At 39.0% G+C, this 18,534-nt stretch overlaps 1 protein-coding gene across 2 annotated transcripts in view; it reads left to right on the top strand.

The window, feature by feature from the left end:
* The window catches only part of cfap91 (cilia and flagella associated protein 91), a 34,570-nt gene that overhangs the window by 8,180 nt on the left and 7,856 nt on the right, over window positions 1-18,534 (top strand). The window contains exons 1-9 of one of the 2 annotated variants that reach the window (XM_061879168.1): window positions 10,165-10,330; window positions 12,745-12,815; window positions 12,989-13,137; window positions 13,250-13,330; window positions 15,282-15,338; window positions 15,418-15,599; window positions 15,667-15,844; window positions 16,807-16,964; window positions 17,035-17,205. In XM_061879168.1, coding sequence (XP_061735152.1) covers window positions 10,246-10,330; window positions 12,745-12,815; window positions 12,989-13,137; window positions 13,250-13,330; window positions 15,282-15,338; window positions 15,418-15,599; window positions 15,667-15,844; window positions 16,807-16,964; window positions 17,035-17,205 — 1,132 coding nt within the window. In that variant the 5' untranslated portion in view covers window positions 10,165-10,245. Of the gene's footprint in view, window positions 1-10,164; window positions 10,331-12,744; window positions 12,816-12,988; window positions 13,138-13,249; window positions 13,331-15,281; window positions 15,339-15,417; window positions 15,600-15,666; window positions 15,845-16,806; window positions 16,965-17,034; window positions 17,206-18,534 lie in introns of those variants that run through there. The other variant, XM_061879169.1, reaches the window with a different exon arrangement.

Below are 18,534 nucleotides of genomic sequence, written 5' to 3'. Positions count from 1 at the left end.
AAGGACTAGGAAAAAAAAAAAAAAGAAAAGGCGATTGCATTGGGACGGATTCAGATGTTTTTAGACACATTTACTAGGATAATTCTGGGAAATTCCTTATCTTTCTATCGTGTTGCTAGTGTTTTACTGAGATTAAATAGTACCTGATAGTCGGAGGGGTGTGCCCACGGGTGTGTTGACGCCAGTCTCTGAGGGAAGTCGATGGCAGCTGCATGGACGGCGCAAGCTCAGCTGATCTCCGGTAAGAGGCGACTTTTTACCACCATTTTCTCCTCGAAACCTGCTTGTTGACAAGTGGTCGGGAACCATGTTCGCTTGACCGCTGTGATCCATAGTAAAGCTTCACCTCCGAGAATTTTAAGTAAGGAAACACCGTGTGTTTGTGTGGCTAAAGCTTCCCACCTCCATCTTTCTACTTTGACTTCTCCATTATTAATTGAACAAATTGCAAAAGATTCAGCAACACAGATGTCCAGAATACTGTTTAATTGCGCCATGAAAAAAGACAACTTTTAGCCGCAAATGGCGCTGCGCTAATATGTCCTCTACAATCTGTGACGTCACACGTCATCATTCCGTGACGTTTTCAACAAAAAACTCCGCGAGAAATTTAAAATTGTAATTTAGTAAACTAAACCGGCCGTATTGGCATGTGTTGCAATGTTCATATTTCATCATTGATGTATAAACTATCAGACTGCGTGGTCGATAGTAGTGGGTTTCAGTAGGCCTATAAATAAAACTATAAAAATTCAATGTGAACAAATTAATGGGACATGACATGCTGGTGTAAATCACCAATCCCCATGGGGACAAAATCTGTGGCGGGCCGTGCGTTTCCCACCCCGGCCTTCAGTGATGTTTTACTTGGTCTGACTTCAATAACTATTTTTCAAAACACCATAATTGATCCAATCCATCGTGGATCTAACATAACCGTGAGAATCCAGTCCAAAGTGGATCCAACATAGTAGCGAGTGTCCTGTCCAAAGTGGAGCCAGCAGGAAACCATCCCAAGCAGAGGCGGATCAGCAGCGCAGAAATGTCCCCAACCGATACACAGGCGAGCGGTCCATCCTGGGTCCCGACTCTGGATGAGCGGTCCATCCTGGGTTCCGACTCTGGACAGCCAGTACTTTATCCATGGCCACCGGACCGGAACCCCTCCACAAAGGAGGGGGGGGGGGACATAAGAGAAAAAGAAAAGAAAGGTCAATTGGTCTAAAAAGGGTGTCTATTTAAAGGCTAGAGTATACAAATGAATTTTAAGATGAGACTTAAATGCTTCTACTGAGGTAGCATCTCGAACTGTTACCGGGAGGGCATTCCAGAGTACTGGAGCCCGAATGGAAAACGCTCTATAACCCGCAGACTTTTTTTGGGCTCTGGGAATCACTAATAAGCCAGAGTCCTTTGAACGCAGATTTCTTGCCGGGACATATGGTACAATACAATCGGCAAGATAGGCTGGAGCTAGACCGTGTAGTATTTTATACGTAAGTAGTAAAACCTTAAAGTCACATCTTAAGTGCACAGGAAGTGCACTTAAGATGATAAATTAGTTAATAGTGTACAAAACGGGCTATTTTTCGGCGCATTTAAAAATCAATTAACCCACAACAGCAATTAAAACAGTCAAAATTGAAATAATAATAAAAAATTAAAAAAATATTAAATGTGACAAAATATATTTGTACTCACAACCCATTCTACGCCGTCTAGCCAGTGGTACCGTTCGTAGTCAGTTGATTTGATTAGAAGTGGCTGGCAAAACATTTCACCGTTTAAAGGAATTGTATCTAATTTCTCTTTAAATGTCCTTCTTGAAAATGGCCTGGCAAATATGTATTTGCCACCTAATCGACGTTTTAATCGCCACCTTTGTGGGTTTAAAAAGTGATTACCGCTGATTTCTCCGCTGGCCGGGTATGGCACCGGTGCCACTTCCTGCCTTCGTAAATCACAAGTTGTGATTGGATACTCACTTGGAAAAGACAAGTGAGCATCCAATCACAGTCAGTCAACTGAATGTCTGGCAGAATTCATACAGCGCTGGCGACAAGCTTGCTGAATTCTGATTGGATAAAAGATCCAAATTAAAAAAAAGAAGAAACACTGGACCCTAATATTATATGAACAGAATATGATGAATACTTCTATATTATTTATGGAAGTTATGTTGAAAATTAAATGTACTTGTATTAATTTATCATCATGATTTATGTCCAGCCAGGAGAGAAGGCCTTGCGTGCCCTGATGGCACACCACTGGACAAAAGTAAATACATTTGGCAAGAAAATAATATTTTGATTTACTTTTGCAGGAGCATGGTACTGTACTGTGTGATTGGCTGGCTTTTGCCGAAATGCATTTTAGGAGTTTTAGTTGAGCTCATTTAACGTTTTTGTAGTGGAAAAACAGTTCAGCAAATGCCTCTCATATGAAATATTTTATGTCACTTTAAGGAAAAAAGTGTTCAAACTAAAGCAGAATGAAAAACGCTATGGAGAACATATTGAACACGTTTTTTAAGTTTATGGTCTCCGTGGTTGCACTCCATCACTACTTCTGACATCCGGTTGGTGTCAAAATCCACATTAAAGGCCTACTGAAACCCACTACTACAGACCACGCAGTCTGAGAGATTATATATCAATGATGAAATATTAACATTGCAACACATGCCAATACGGACGGTTTAGTTTACTAAATTACAGTCTTAAATTTCCCGCTGAGATTCCTGTTGAAAACGTCGCAGAATGATGACTCGTGTTTGTGACGTTATTGGTTGGAGGGGACGTATTAGCCCAGCACCACTTACGGCTAAAAGTCGTCTCTTTTATCATCGCGCAATTACACAGTATTTTGGACATCTATGTTGCTGAATCTTTTGCTATTTGTTCAATTAATAATGGAAAAGTTAAAGTAGAAAGATGGAGGTGGGAACTTTTAGCCATTAGCCACACAAACACAGCCGGTGTTTCCTTGTTTAAAATTCCCGCATGTGATATATTGAATGGGAGGCAATAAACAGGCGAGGTGATGAAGTTACGTCTCGTTTACTGTGACTTCAGAACAGACTCACTCACTTGCCGTCAAGTGTACAACAACAACGTAAAACGTTGGCCTACCAAAAAACAACCCCAGTATGCTATGACCAACATTGACCAGGAGATGGCAACATACACACATAGACCAATCTATTACATTCCTCCCCTTTTAGAATTCTAGAAGTTACTCAAAATAAAAACAACCCAAACCAAAAGGCAGCAGGCTCAATTAGAAAAACTACTTATGCCATATATATATATATATATATATATATATATATATATATATTTTAGTACTGAACACTTAACCCTCATTTGTAACAACAACATATGTATTATACAAACAGTATTCATACACCTTTAACACAGCTTTTTATACTGTTGTCAGAGATTCAGTTTGTTTGGTGGTACTCGAACCCTTTCTGGATACCTGCGGATCACTGGTGGGGTTTTTGTTGTGGGTGATCTGAATTCTGATGATGGCAACTCACCAGGACTTGAATCTACTTCAGTGTTGAGACTTGTTTGTGTCTGACTCACTGATGGTCCTGGTGATGGAATTGACATAGCACTCTCCAGTTGTACCGATGGCACATTTTCTGCAACTGGTGGAGACAAGATAACTGGCAGTCTCTCCATGTTCTCTCACCATGGTAACATGTGATCCACATGCACAGTGCGCTGTCTCTGTCCCGCTTGGATCAGGTAAGTGACAGTTCCCAGTCTTTTCAGTATTTTTGCTTTACTCCATTTTTCCACTCCGTCCCTGAAATTTCTGATCCGAACAACCTCTCCCTCCAGGAAAAAGCGAATAGGGGGAGCCCTTTTGTCATGATAAAGCTTCTGCGCTGCTTGTTTTCCTTCGATCCGTCTGGCAAGGTCCGGCTTGAGCAAACTGAAACGAGTCCTCAACTGGCGTTTCAGGAATAACTCGGCTGGAGTACGTCCCGTCACTGTGTGGGGTGTACTGCGGTACATGAGAAGGAAATTTGCAAGTCTGTGACTGAGTGACAAGGAAGACTTGCTGTCTGCTTCCAGCACATTCTTGATCAGACACCGTTTCAAGATTTGTACTGATCTCTCTGCTGCTCCATTTGATGCTGGGTGGTAAGCCGGTACAGCAGTGTGTTTTACTCCATTACTCTCCAGGAACTGAGTAAACTCTTTTGCCACCAGCTGTGGGCCATTGTCTGAAACTAGCTCTTCTGGCAGTCCATACGATGCAAACAGACAGCGCAGCACTTTAATGGTGTTGTGAGAAGTGGTGGACGACATGGGAAAAACCTCTAACCACTTTGAATGGCTATCAATGACAACCAAAAAATACTGTTTATCTTTCTCTGCAAAATCAATGTGAATTCTTTGCCACACTCTTTCTGGCCAACGCCAAGGATGTAACGGTGCCACAGCTGGCATTTTCTGTACTGCTTGGCAGACTGAGCACTTGTTCACCAGCTCTTGAATTTCACCATCACAGCCTGGCCGCCAAAGGTAACTGCGGGCAAGAGCCTTCATACGGCAAATACCTGGATGTTCATGATGGAGATCCTCCAGTAATCTCTGTCGATAACCTGGGGGTATGATGACTCGCTGTCCCCAGAGAATGCAGCCTTGATCTGCTGACAACTCCTGTCTGCGTACAAAGTAAGGCCTCAATGCTACATCTTCCACATAACTTGGCCAGCCATTTAATGTGTAGTTCCACACCTTACTTGGCACAGGATCTTTAAGAGTAGCACTCTCAATGTCTTTTGCACACACAGGAAGTTCATCCAAGTATGAAAAATAGAAGCATGATCAGCTGACTTTTTATACTCAATCTCATAATTGTAGGCCATGAGAATAAGTGCCCAGCGTTGCATTCTTAATGCTGCCAACGTTGGAACTGCTGATTTTGGCCCCAGGATGGCCAACAGTGGCTTATGATCAGTGATCAGTGTGAATTTCCTTCCGTAAAGGTATTCATGAAATGTCTTTACTCCAAAAATGATAGCAAGTGCCTCCTTTTCAATTTGGGCATACTTCCTTTCTGGTTCAGTGAGTGTCCTTGAGGCAAATGCAACAGGTCGCTCTTCTCCATCTTCTGTTACATGTGAAATTACAGCACCAACTCCATAAGGCGAAGCATCACATGCAATTCGCAGTGGCAGGCGGGTGTTGTAGTGTACCAGCACTTTGTTCTGCAGTAGAAGTTGCTTTGCATCTTCAAATGCTTTTGCACATTCAACTGTCCAAATCCACTTTGAGTCCTTTTTAAGTAGGTTGTGCAGAGGTTTGAGCACAGTAGAGGGATTTTGCAGGAATCTGCTGTAATAGTTCAGAAGACCCAAGAAAGACTTCAGTTCTGTTACATTTGTGGGCTCAGGTGCATTTGTTATGGCAGTCACCTTTTCTTCTGTGGGATGTAACCCAGTCTTATCAATGCGATGTCCCAAATACTCGACACTGCTCTGGAAAAACTGACATTTTGATAGTTTCACCCTGATGCCATGCTTCTCCAACCGTGTGAGAACATTATCCAGTCTTGTCAAATGCTCCTCCTCCGAAGAAGCTGTAACGAGTATGTCGTCCAAAAAACATGTCACATGGTCCATCCCTTGCAGAATCTGGTCCATAACAGACTGAAATATTGCAGGAGCACTCGAAACTCCATAACTGAGGCGATGATACTTGTACAGACCCTTATGTGTGTTTATGGTCAGATACTTTTCTGACTCTTCATCCAACTGTAGTTGTTGGTAGGCGTGTGACAGATCCAGTTTGCTGAAAGATGTACCTCCGGCTAATGTAGCGAATAGATCTTCCGTATTCGGTAATGGATAGGTCTGCTCTTCAATGCATTGATTAACACTAACCTTGTAGTCACCACAAATCCTGATCGTTTTGTCAACCTTAGGTACTGTGACTATTGGAGCTGCCCACTCGCTAGTGTCAATCTTTGAAATCACTTTTTCACTCTCCAACCTCTCTAGCTCTCTCCCTACAGCTTCCTTTAGTGCGTAAGGAACTGGACGAGCCTTGCAGAAAATTGGTGTGGTATCAGGTTTGGTGCGTATTTTAGCTTTAAACCCTGTGATACAGCCTTGGCCCTCTGAGAACACTGCCTGATGTCTCTCTATCACCTCCTGTACTCCTGTGTTACCATGCGTCCTTTTCTGCACCCTTTGTACAGTGAAAATATGTTTCCAGTTCAGCCGTAGCTTTTTTAGCCAGTTACGGCCAATCAGTGCAGGTCTGCTTCCCTGTACAATGACCAGTGGAAGTGTCACTTGCTGGTCCTCGTACTGTACTGGTAACATGATGTACCCTCGAACAGCAATCCTTTGGCCTGAGTATGATTTCAACTTTAACTTGAAAACTGGTTTCAAAGGAAATTGAGTGAGGTTTGCCTGGTAAAAGCTGTCAGAAACTACTGACACTGCTGAACCTGTGTCCAGTAACATTGTGGTGCTCTTGTTTCCCAGTGCAATATCCACTGTGTAACCTTTTTCCCAGTTTGAGGTAGAGTCAACTGCGTACAATCCAAAAAGTTCTGCCTCATCACCACTTCTAGATGCACTCCCTTCATTTTCAACATACTGAGTTGAAGATTGGCCTTTAGTCTTCCTGCATGCACGGGCAATGTGTCCAATTTTGGAGCAAGCATGACACTTTTCATTTTTAAATCTGCAGTCATGTGGTGAGTGCTTCCCACCACATCTGGAGCATGTTTGCTGTCCCCCTGTGTCTCTTTTGCCTCCTTTGTATTCCTTTGCTTTATTATTTTTCCATCTGAACTGTCCTTTCCTCCCCTTCTCAGAAAAATGAGAAACACTTGACAGGGCATTTACCTGGTGAGGTCCACTGTGTCCAGAAAACTCCATTGTATTTTTGGAAGCAAGCTCCATAGAGACTGCAATTTCACAAGCAAGGGGAAACGTCAGGTCCCTTTCAGACAACAGCCTGCGTTGCACTGCATCAGAACGTAATCCACTCACAAAACGATCTCTCATGGCATCGTCCAAATATTGTCCAAAATTGCAGGTTGCTGACAGCTGTCTCAAAGCCACAATGTAATCAGAAACAGCTTCTCCTTCCTTCTGATTACGTTTCTGAAAGCGAAAACGCTCCGCTATCACAACAGGTGCGGGCTTATAATGTCCACATAGCGCCCTCTTCAGCACATCATACCCTAAAGTACTTGGCAATGCCGGAGACGTGAGGTTCTTCAGCAGCTTATAAGTGTCTGCTCCAATAACAGAAAGGAAAACACACACCTTCTTGTCCCCTTCAATCTCGTTAGCCAGCATCCACTGCTCCAAACGCTCCAGATATGAATCAAAATCCTCCTTAGAATCATTGTATTCGTCGATGCGACCCACTGTCAGAGCCATGTTAGCATCCGGTGCTACTGCTACTCCGAAACGTGCCCAGTTCCTCCACAAAGTAGGCTACTCTTCAGCCTTACCTACGACCAGTGCACAGCGCTCCTCTAAAGTCCCTTCACGCAGTGGGCTTCTTTTAAATCCTCGTCGCCATTTGTGATATATTGAATGGGAGGCAATAAACAGGCGAGGTGATGAAGTTACGTCTCGTTTACTGTGACTTCAGAACAGACTCACTCACTTGCCGTCAAGTGTACAACAACAACGTAAAACGTTGGCCAACCAAAAAACAACCCCAGTATGCTATGACCAACATTGACCAGGAGATGGCAACATACACACATAGACCAATCTATTACACCGCAGGTGAAGCTTTACTATGGATCAGAGCGGTCAAGCATACATGGATCCCGACTACATGTCAACCGTCAGTTTTCGGTGAGAAGATTGTGGTAATAAGTTGCCTCTTAGCGGAGATCAGCGGAGCTTCTGTACTGCTGCAGCTTCGTGACTTCCCTCAGAGAGACTGGCGTCAACACACCCGTGGCCACACCCCTCCGACTATCAGGTACTATTTAAGTCACTAAAACACTAGCAACACAATAGGCAGATAAGGGATTTCCCAGAATTATCCTAGTAAATGTGTCTAAAAACATCTGAATCGCTCCCACTGCAATTGCCTTTTTTTTTTAACTTGTTTTTTTTCTAGTCCTTCACTCTAAGTTTCCTCATCCACAAATCTTTCATCCTCGCTCAAATTAATGGGGAATTTGTCGCTTTCTCGGCCCGAATAGCTCTTGCTGCTGGAGGCTCACATTATAAACAATGTGAGGAGCCCTACAACCCGTGATGTCATGCGCACATTGTCTGCTACTTCCAGTAAAGGCAAGGCCTTTTTATTAGCGACCAAAAGTTGCGAACTTTATCGTCGATGTTCTCTACTAAATGGTTTCAGCAAAATTATGGCAATATCGCAAAATGATCAAGTATGACACAAACAATGGACCTGCTATCCCTGTTTAAATAAGAAAATCTCATTTCAGTAGGCCTTTAAGGAAACTTAATGTGTTTGGGGCTTTTACCAGGTAGGAAATATTCATTAACCGATTGCAGTTGTATTAAAAATGCCAAAGGGACATACGTGAATACGTTTAGTTGCATTGAGCAAGCAATAAGGTTTTTTTTATTTTTTATTATTGAACAACAAACTTATTGCCACATGAAAAGTCAAGGCACTTTCAACATCCATCAATTTTCTACCGCTTATTCCGTTTTGGGGTTGCGGGGGCACTGGTGCCTATCTCAGCTACAATCGGGGTACACCCTGGACAAGTCGCCACCTCATCGCAGGGCCAACACAGAAAGAAAGACTATATTCACACTAACATTCACACACTAGGGCCAATTTAGTGTTGCCGATCAACTTATCCCCAGTTGCATGTCTTTGGAAGTGGGAGGAAGCCGAAGTACCCGGAGGGAACCCACGCGTTCACGGGGAGAACATGCAAACTCCACACAGAAAGGTCCAGAGCCTGGGATTGAACCCAGGGCTACTCAGGACATTCGTATTGTGAGGCAGATGCACTAAACCCTCTTCCACCGTGAAGCCCCACTTTCAATATCCATCCATCGCTCCATTTTCTACCACTTATTACATCTTTAGGTCGCGGGGGGCACTGATGCCTATCTCAGCTACAATCGGACGGAAGGCGGGGTACACCCTGGACAAGTCACCATCTCATCGCAGGCCCAACACAGAAAGACGGACAACATTTACACTCACATTCACACAATTTAGTGTTGCCAATTGACTTATCCCCAGGTGCATGTCTTTGGAGGTGGGAGGAAGCCGGAGTACCCGGAGGGAACCCACGCAGTCACGGGGAGGACATGCAAACTCCACACAGAAAGATCCTGAGCCCAGGATTGAACCCGGGACTACTCAGGACCTTCGTATTGTGAGGCAGATTCACTACCCCCTCTGCCACCATGAAGGCCCACTTTCAACATATTCAACAATTTGATACATCCATCGGGTTGAGCAAATAATGACTAACAAAACATGCCAAGGAAAAAATACAAATATATTATTAAAAATAATAATAAACAATATTTTAAAAAAGTGCTAATTTATTTAACTTAAATTTTTTGAAATAACGATACCAATTTAAGGGCTTTTGTATTTTTAACCATTTTCCAAGATTTAATGATTCATTTCAAACCATTAAGCCAATTAGAAAATGGGCAATCGGCAAACGTTTGTTACTTTCTGCTTTTGTGTGATTGGTTGGCTTTTACCGAAAGGTACCCTGGGAGAAGTAGTTTTTCCAAGTTTTTGGATTTCCCACAACCAAAGTATCAAATACGCAGGTCCTATGGAATGTCCACGTCGATTAAGAACTAAAATGTCCAAACTACAGATAAATGAATTAAAACAAAAAGAAAGCTAATCCCATTTATTTTCTGTGTTTACGGTCTCCATGGTTACACAACGTTGCTGTGGACTGTCGGGTGCATTTTCTGTTGCTATGTATCCCATAATGCACTGCGCCGTCACAAATGGTCAAATTGACATTGCAACAAATGACCGTTGTACGGTTAAGCGGTACATCAAAACTATACCAATATCAGATCGCTGCGTATATTTTTAAAATGATATCCGAGTAAATTAAAATAGGTTTTTAACGGAATACATATCGCTGAGTGGCGTGACGATACCGGTGACGTCATAGAAATAATGTCATCGCAAGTGTGAACTACTTGCTACGGTTTGGGAGCTGAGAACAATTCAATACATTATTGAGATATTGGCGGATTAAAAAATAAATAAAATGACGAGTTCTGTCACTCACACCACTTCCAGGCAGATTGAGACGAGAATGATGAAAGAAGAGCGAGAATATGACTACTTGTACGGTGAGTTTGGTCGTGTGCTGAACTTTAGCTAGCGTTTGGAAACAAACTCAATTGTGTGACAATATTTCAGTTCATTTTCAGTTTATTTGGAACATGCTTACGATACAATGTAATGTGATTCATCACACATTGCCAGTTGTTTCATTACAACACGCCCGAAAAGGAGTAGGAAGAAGCAGATCTTATTTAATCCTACCCCTTTTCATACCATAGCCATTTTATCCAATTTCCTTTTCTCTGTAACAGAACAGTGATCAAATAAATAATATACAAGCAAACAAACACATATTAAATACAGATATGTGTCTCAATAAAAAGGGTTCAAGATGCTCATCATAATTCTTGTTCAGTGAACTTTGCGAACACTTGTAGTTTGAACAGTCTCTTTAACTCAGGTGCGTCCAAAGTGCGGCCCGAGGGCCATTTTTGGCCCACAGTTAATTTGTTAATGGCCCCCGGCCCATTCTAAAAAATACTATAATAAAAATTTAAAACATAAGAGTGTAATAAATGAGTAAACAGTGACATGTAACAAGAAAAAGTTGCAGTGTTGACACTAATAACACAAAGCTGCCATGCGGACTGTTATTGACCTGCTGAAGGCTCTAATTCAGTGGTACCAAAACCCACCAGTTTCATAAGCGCATTCACCGAACCCTTCTTTAGTGAAAAATATTTGTCTTTTGTTTTTTAATTCAAGACCAAGTTGTGTTTTTTTTACTGGTGCACAAAATGAACCGTGCATGAACATCACTTTGTTCAAAGAACAAAACCAACACAGTGTATGAACTCACGACAAATGACACACCTGAAAATCAGTGTGACTTCTGCTGTTGCTGTATCCATAGTACGCCGGCAGGGAGAAGTTTTTATTTACACGATGAGTCGGGTGTGTCTTGACCGCTGCGGCGGAGGCTCCGCCGAACCCCGAGGCCGACTCACCGAACCCCTAGGGTTCGATCGAACCCAGGTTAAGAACCACTGCTCTAATTACTTCACTGGAACAATTTCACTTTCAAATATTTTGGGGGGATGATATTGCATATTTTGTGCGAAACAGTTTTCTTTCACAAAAAGGGCATCAAACAAACAAAAAAGTATGAAAAAAATGATAAAATCTTATCAAGAGATCTACAGACTAAAGTGTTTAAATTAAAAAGATATATGTATATACATTTGGCTTATTTTCCACACATTCTTTTTTATTGTTATGAATTATTGACCTATTTAGGGTTCCAATTACTTCACTTCAAATATTCCACTTTGAAATGTTTTGGAGGAAAATGTTGCATAGTTTGTGTGTTTGCCATATAAATAAGGGTTTTGACATAAAGGGCATAAACATAAAAAACTAAATTTAATTTTTTTTTATAACAGACAGACCTGAAGTTGATCTCGAGATTCAAGCGTTAAATGGGAAAAAAAAATGTATGACTCATTGCTAACATTTTTATGACTGAGACCCTTCCGGAGACCGGGGACCAAACTTGAGGAAAGCCATAAAGGTAAAAAAAACAACAAATATTGTATTGCTTTTAAAAAAGAAAAATATCAAAACGGCACCGCATACTTTCATTTTTCAGTCTGCGGCCCTCAGTGGAAAAAGTTCGAACACCCCTGCTTTAACTGAATCATATTGGTTTTTTGTTAATTTTTTTGGTTAATCCTTCCCAAAATGTAATTCCACATACAGATATGCTAAAGGTTATAAGTGCTGTCGAGCATACAAATGTTTTTAAATTAGATTTTCTCCATGGTTATATTGCTCTTCTTTTGTTGAGAAGAATTGTTGTACATTCTTGGGTAGCAGGTTATAGTTTACTTTGTACATAATTTTAACTATCTGCAAATGCAACAAATCGTTGAAATTCAATAATTGTGATTTGATAAATAAAGGGTTTGTATGTTTTCTCACCTTCCTCCCGATTGTAGCTGAGATAGGCACCAGCGACCCCACAGGGAATAAGCGGTACAAAATGGATGGATGGATGTATTCTAATTGATCTTTTTTTTGTAACACATTTAGTGAATGAAGCGCACTTTTGTAGTTGTTTCCCCATATTTCTACACAATAACTCAGATATGGTAACACTTGCGAGCAGTAGAGAATATAAAGTGATTTTTGGTCGAGAACATGTTTTGCTTTATTCATTATCGTGTTTCTTGCTAATTTATGTGATGTATATTTTTTACATGAGATTTCCAATTCATTTTACCATCTTTTATTACACCCAAAAATGTTTTCTTCTACCCTTTTAATATTTACTCCGTCTATCTGTATTTGTGTTTGACTTTCTCTTCTACTGTTACCAAATAGCATCATTTTAGTTTTACTGAGATTCAAAGAGTCTGTTTTTGTCAAACCATCTTTTATTTAGCAAGCTTGTTGATTTAATGTCACTGTTGTGCCACAGATCCAGTTTACACCGTGTCATCGGAGGTCGACCATGCTAGATCCAGTTTTAAAAGTTTTAAGGGTCAAGTTGTGAGTAACCTTTTTAAATGCACTCATCTGCAACATTATTGGTTAGAATTACCCCTTCATTATTGTTGATTATTGTGCTTGCAGTGTTGGGGGTGGGATCATACTTTATGATAATAGTCATAAAGTAATCATAATATGCAAACAGTAAACATATCAAAATGATGATCCTCCAGATTAAATTGCCATCGTTTGAGTCCATGTTCAGCAATGAAAGGGTGACTTTCCGGCTGGACCCAAAAGGTGACCTGGTGCCGGCATTTGTGGACCGTCGATGGCGTGGACACACAGAACGACACCAGCAGGCCCTGCAACAACTGGCCGGGTAACGCACAACACACAAACATGCTCTCTCTCTCTCTCTCCAGATAGACAAATTACATTGTAAATTGATTCGAATATGAATTATCAGTATCACTTACCATTCTTTGTAACAGGGTGATCCCAAGTATTCAGCCTTTGATGAAAAGGGACGAGTGCCAGTTGAGTGGCGCTGATCACTGGAAGTATTATAAAAGGTTTGCCTCTCTGCAGCTGTCATTAATAATGTAACACAGGGGTGTCAAACTCATTTTAGATCGGGGGCCACAGGGAGAAAAATCTACTCCCAAGTGGGCCGGACTGGTTAAAATTACGGGACGTTAACTTAAAAATAAAGACAACTTCAGATTGTTTTCTTTGTTTAAAAATAGAACAAGCACATTCTGAAAATGTACAAATCATAATGTTGTTGTTGTTTTTTTTTAAACTTGCATGTTGCAGTTAATAATTTGCCGTTATTTATATTATCTGATAACGTGATAATGTTCATCAGTCAACTCATTGGTGTTTATTTTCAATCAAGATAAAAAAATATTTTAAAAATCAAATTACAGGATGTTATTTATGTAGTTTGATAATTTTCCTCGACTGATGTACTAACATCAAGTGGTTTATTTTGTACATACGTAGCATAATCAACAAAGATACAACACATTTTTATTGCGACATCCAGTGGACACAATCAGAACAGCTGTATCTTTTATTCAAAAATTTCAGGTTCATTTTTATACTTGTTCGCTGGCCTGATCCGGCCCTCGGGCCGTACGTTCGACACCCCTGATGTAACATCACCTGCAACATTGTGTACAAATTCACAATGACTAGAATGCGAGACAATATAGAAAAGCTTTACAAAGATAATTATGCTCAGCACCACAGTAAACTACATCCACAAATATACATACATATTCTTAAATGATAAGTCTATTGTCAGTGTAAAACAAGATAGCAAAATCAGTAATATGGTTTGAAATACAGGAATATTAGTACATTTAGAAAATTAGCAAAAGTAAATAATATTGGTAATTTTGGTTAATGATAACCCCTTGGTGTACAATAAATAACAGTAATCAAACAACCGATTAATGATGAAATTATGAATACATTTATATTTTTAAAAATAAAATAGAAAACATTGAAAAAATATAAAAAGTAATACAAATTACATAAACAAAATAAGTCATAGAATATGGATGATGGTAAATAAATGGCTAATATAGAAATTCCAAAACATGATGGTAAATTATTACCTCCCAGGCAGTGTAAATCATAAATTCATGAGATAAATAGAAAAATGATAAACTATTGATGAAGGTAATAATGTGTATTGTTCAATTATTAGTACTCTTACAATGTAAGAAAACACACAAACGAAGAAAATAAATACTAAATTGATGAAAATTGGAAAGTAGTGAATAAAAATAAACAAAATTATAACAAAAGTTAAATTATAAGGTACAATAAATTACATTAAACATGCTTTTACTTCTGTGACAATGTAAGAAAAATTCAAAAACAAATAAAGTAAATACTCAAATTAATACGAAATAGAAAGCATTAAAAAACAAAACCTTAAAAATAGGAGAAAAAAAAAAAAAAAGTAAAATTAGGAAATAGTTAATGGTAAATGCAATTTTACATACTGTTAAATTATCACCTCCCTCACAATGTAGACAAAACACTAACCGAGAAAATATTAAAATGAATACTAATTGGATAAGAGTAAAGAAAAATCCTAAACATAAAAAAGTAAAACTGTGAAAGTAGGAAATAAATTGTAAATACAAAATTAATGTTTTTTTATATTACCTCTTTAAAAATGTCAACTATACAAAAAACTGAAGATGGCTTCGAATAGTAGCAGATTCGGAGGAATCGGATTCGACTATAAACTTTGCAGTCGATTTGTCGGATGCTGAAGCTTCGGAAATCGGACACGGCGCACGCCAGGTCGCGGTGCCTCACCCCAGAGGTGTAGCTCTCCTCTTGCAAAAGTAATGATCTTTTCGCAGGTTCACATACAAAAACTTTGTGATGACTTTTACTTCCTCAGTTTAGTCATGTCTGATATCTGCCCTCACTAAACTATCCAATCCATACCGTAAAAGTGGTATTTGCATCTGTGAGACTTTTTGGTGTTTTCTTTAGGCCTCAACTTCCATATGTGGAACAGATTGCCTTGGATGTGAATCGTGATGATTATCAGTAAGTCCAGTTGGCCGGTGCTTTTTTTTTTCCGCAGCCATTTGTTCTTTGTCATCCTGTTTTTTTTGTTTTCCCTCAGAGAAGACTCTAGAGAAACTAGAGGTAGACCTACCACCCTGGACCCACCTACCCACTTCACAGTGGCGGTCCAGACAGACTACAGGGAGAGTGAAGCACAGACGGACCCCTTCACTCCTGACTATGTCCTACAGTGTGGCACCAGCCCTTCAGAGCTGCTGACCTTGGCGTCTTTCACCTGGGGTATGGCGTTTGCTTCATCACACAATTGTTTTCTGTCCTGCGGTAATCACTTCCTCATTCTCATCAGCGCGTGGTCTGCCGGCCAGTATAGAAGAAGTGGAAATGATCGAGCGAGCGAGGGCAAGGCGGGTCTATGAGGAGAGATTTCCTTCGCTTAATGACGTCGATCAGCTGCATAAAAGGAGGCGTATGATGGAGATAATGGAGGCTAAAGAGTGGGCTTTCAGAGAAGGCAAAATACAGAAGTAAATGCATTTATTTACCTATTTCTTCCTTAATCATACATACATACATACTTACATACATACATACATACATACAGTATATACAACAGAACCATTTTAAAAGATGCAATACAAGAACACTATTAATTCTGCCCATAATAATTTTCAGTTCAATTCTTAATTGCTATTTATTGATAAAGGGATAGTAACTGTACAAACCATACATACTTACTGTATATAGAACAAAATATTAAAAAATCCAATATAAATTCTGTACTAATTATGTTTTGATATAGTTGATTTGATTATGAATTTGTAATCATCATTAAGGTGATAGTAACTGTAGTATTTTATCATTTTAATTAAAAAAATATTTTATGTACAGTTTATTAATAGTGAATGTTTTAAGCTTTTTGTGTTAGCTGTGTATGTTGTATATATTATATTTAGGTGAAAGAAGCTCAGTCTTAGGTCTCATGAGGGTTTTTTTTTTAGATGTTGGAATTGTTTAATCTCTCTAAAACAAATATTTATCAGTGCAGCGTTTTTTGTTGGTATAGAAACTAATCATATTGATTTTTTTTAAAGGCTATTAATTGATTTAACTAATAGTATTCATTTAGTTTATTTTATATATTCCTTTTTTAATCATTCATTGTTATGGCAACAATAGTTAAGTTTATTAGGGTTTCTATTGTTGTATTGCTTGATCCAATTATTTTGTATGTTTTCATGTATTTTATTGATTTTAAAAATATAGTTTATTTTAATTATTTATTACCGCAGCAAAAGTAAATTTTGTAAGGATTTTTTGTATTCATGTTTTTTGTGCATTGATTTACCTTATTTTTATTTTTATTTTTTTAAATATATTAGTTAAATGTAAAAAAAAAAAATTATATTTAAAAAAAAAAAGTTTGGATTTCATCCCAAAAAAACGTTCCATCATGTATCATTTTTCTAAAACCAATTTTTGTCTGCAGGTTGCAGGACGCTCGTCTGGCCGTGTTGGGGGAGATGTTGCAGCAGAGAGACCACGCCGAGGTGGCCTTCACCAAAGAGAGACTCAATAATATTTACTCCAAACTTCTCAAAGAGAAGGAGACTAAGCTCCACAAGGTTGACAAGGACCACATGAGATGTAAGACTTTGCTTTGACATTTCACACCGGTAATGACCTCTAAGAGCTACTGCTACTGTCTTGTGTGCAGCAATGAGGAAGCTGGAGGCCAAGAGGAGAAACATGGAGGCGATTATCAAGCAGCTTGGCACTTGTAAAGACTACAACATTTACTCTTCTTTGACTAGTGCATCACGAGCCTGCGGAGACAAAGTCAAGAAAAGTCAAAGTTATGAATTCAAACGCTTGGAGACTTACGACGGTGAGAACATTTCAGTAACTTCAGTGTTGAGCATCAATTTTTGTTTAACTAATTTTGTCCATCACACATTTGTTTATTATTTTAGCAGTATTTATTTAAATTAGGTGTGTCGTTTCTAGAAATTGACCGATATGGGTTTTCTCAAGGACCGATAACTATTATAAAAGAGGCGGATATCAGATATTTTGAGCCGATATTCATTTGCAGTAAAAGTTAGCTAAACATGAATAGTATATGTCATTAAACAGCTGGACAAGGTTTTCAGTTCTTTTTTTTTTAACATAATTTTTTTAGGAAATGTCAGACTAGACATAATGTTTTGTGGTGCTAATGTTGTGGTTAATTTTGCACCAAAAACATCAGTGCGTTTCACAATAACCTTTATTACCTGTGTCTTAAAAGGAGCATCAATTTTTTTCATTTAAAAATGGAAATCTCTGGAAAATTGGTTAAAAAAAATATGGGATTTTGTACGTTGCAAAACCTTGCCATTTACTCCGTTTTATACAAGTTTATGGATTTAATACTTTGTGAGGTTTCTTCGTGAGGAACGCTTAAGTTGTTGCGAACATTTAAATAAAACCATTCTGGGCTTCTTCACGGAGCTTATACTTCCAATCAAATAAAACTTTGTTCATATGGCACTTTTCAAACACAGGCAACAGGCAAATTTAAAGTGCTGAACACAAATTAAAAGAAAACATGCACACATACACAGCACTATTTAAGTTATAAAAAAAGGCTAAATACACACCTTTTTAATCAGGCTTTTTTACTGATCATGATTATTTTTTATTTCTATTGTGTTATTTTACATCTTATCTATTGCTATTATTACTACTATTATTCTCTGTGTTATATTTTTATTAACTAATTATTGTATTATTTCTGTTTTATTTTTACAAATATTTTATGTTTATTTCAACGTGCTCTGCAGTCCTGAGGTTCCCTCGCGGCTATTCCACAGGTGGGGGTGCCATAGTGGCTAAACGCCGCCTCAACACGGGTCTGTATTCTAGTACTTGGTAAAGACAAAAGGCCAGTGCCAGAGGACCTCAGGGCCCGCGAGGGTTGATGCGGTAAAAGCACGTCAGATAGATAAGGCGCAAGGCTAATAAGACATTTAAAAAGGAATAATATAACTTTAAAATTGACCCTGAAGTGGACAGGGAGTCAATGTCAGTACCACCTCTGAAAAAACGTGTCTTTCCAAAAACCACCATAATGACCAACATTGAAATTAGCCTAGTAGGTCTAAGTATTCATTTAACTATGGTAGGGGTTTTATTTAACAAATATATCTGATATTTTGGACGCTGTAACATTATG

Source organism: Nerophis ophidion, linkage group LG19 (assembly GCF_033978795.1).
Source record: "Nerophis ophidion isolate RoL-2023_Sa linkage group LG19, RoL_Noph_v1.0, whole genome shotgun sequence".
Classification (NCBI taxonomy): domain Eukaryota; kingdom Metazoa; phylum Chordata; class Actinopteri; order Syngnathiformes; family Syngnathidae; genus Nerophis; species Nerophis ophidion.
This window is presented reverse-complemented; position numbering and strand designations above follow the sequence as displayed.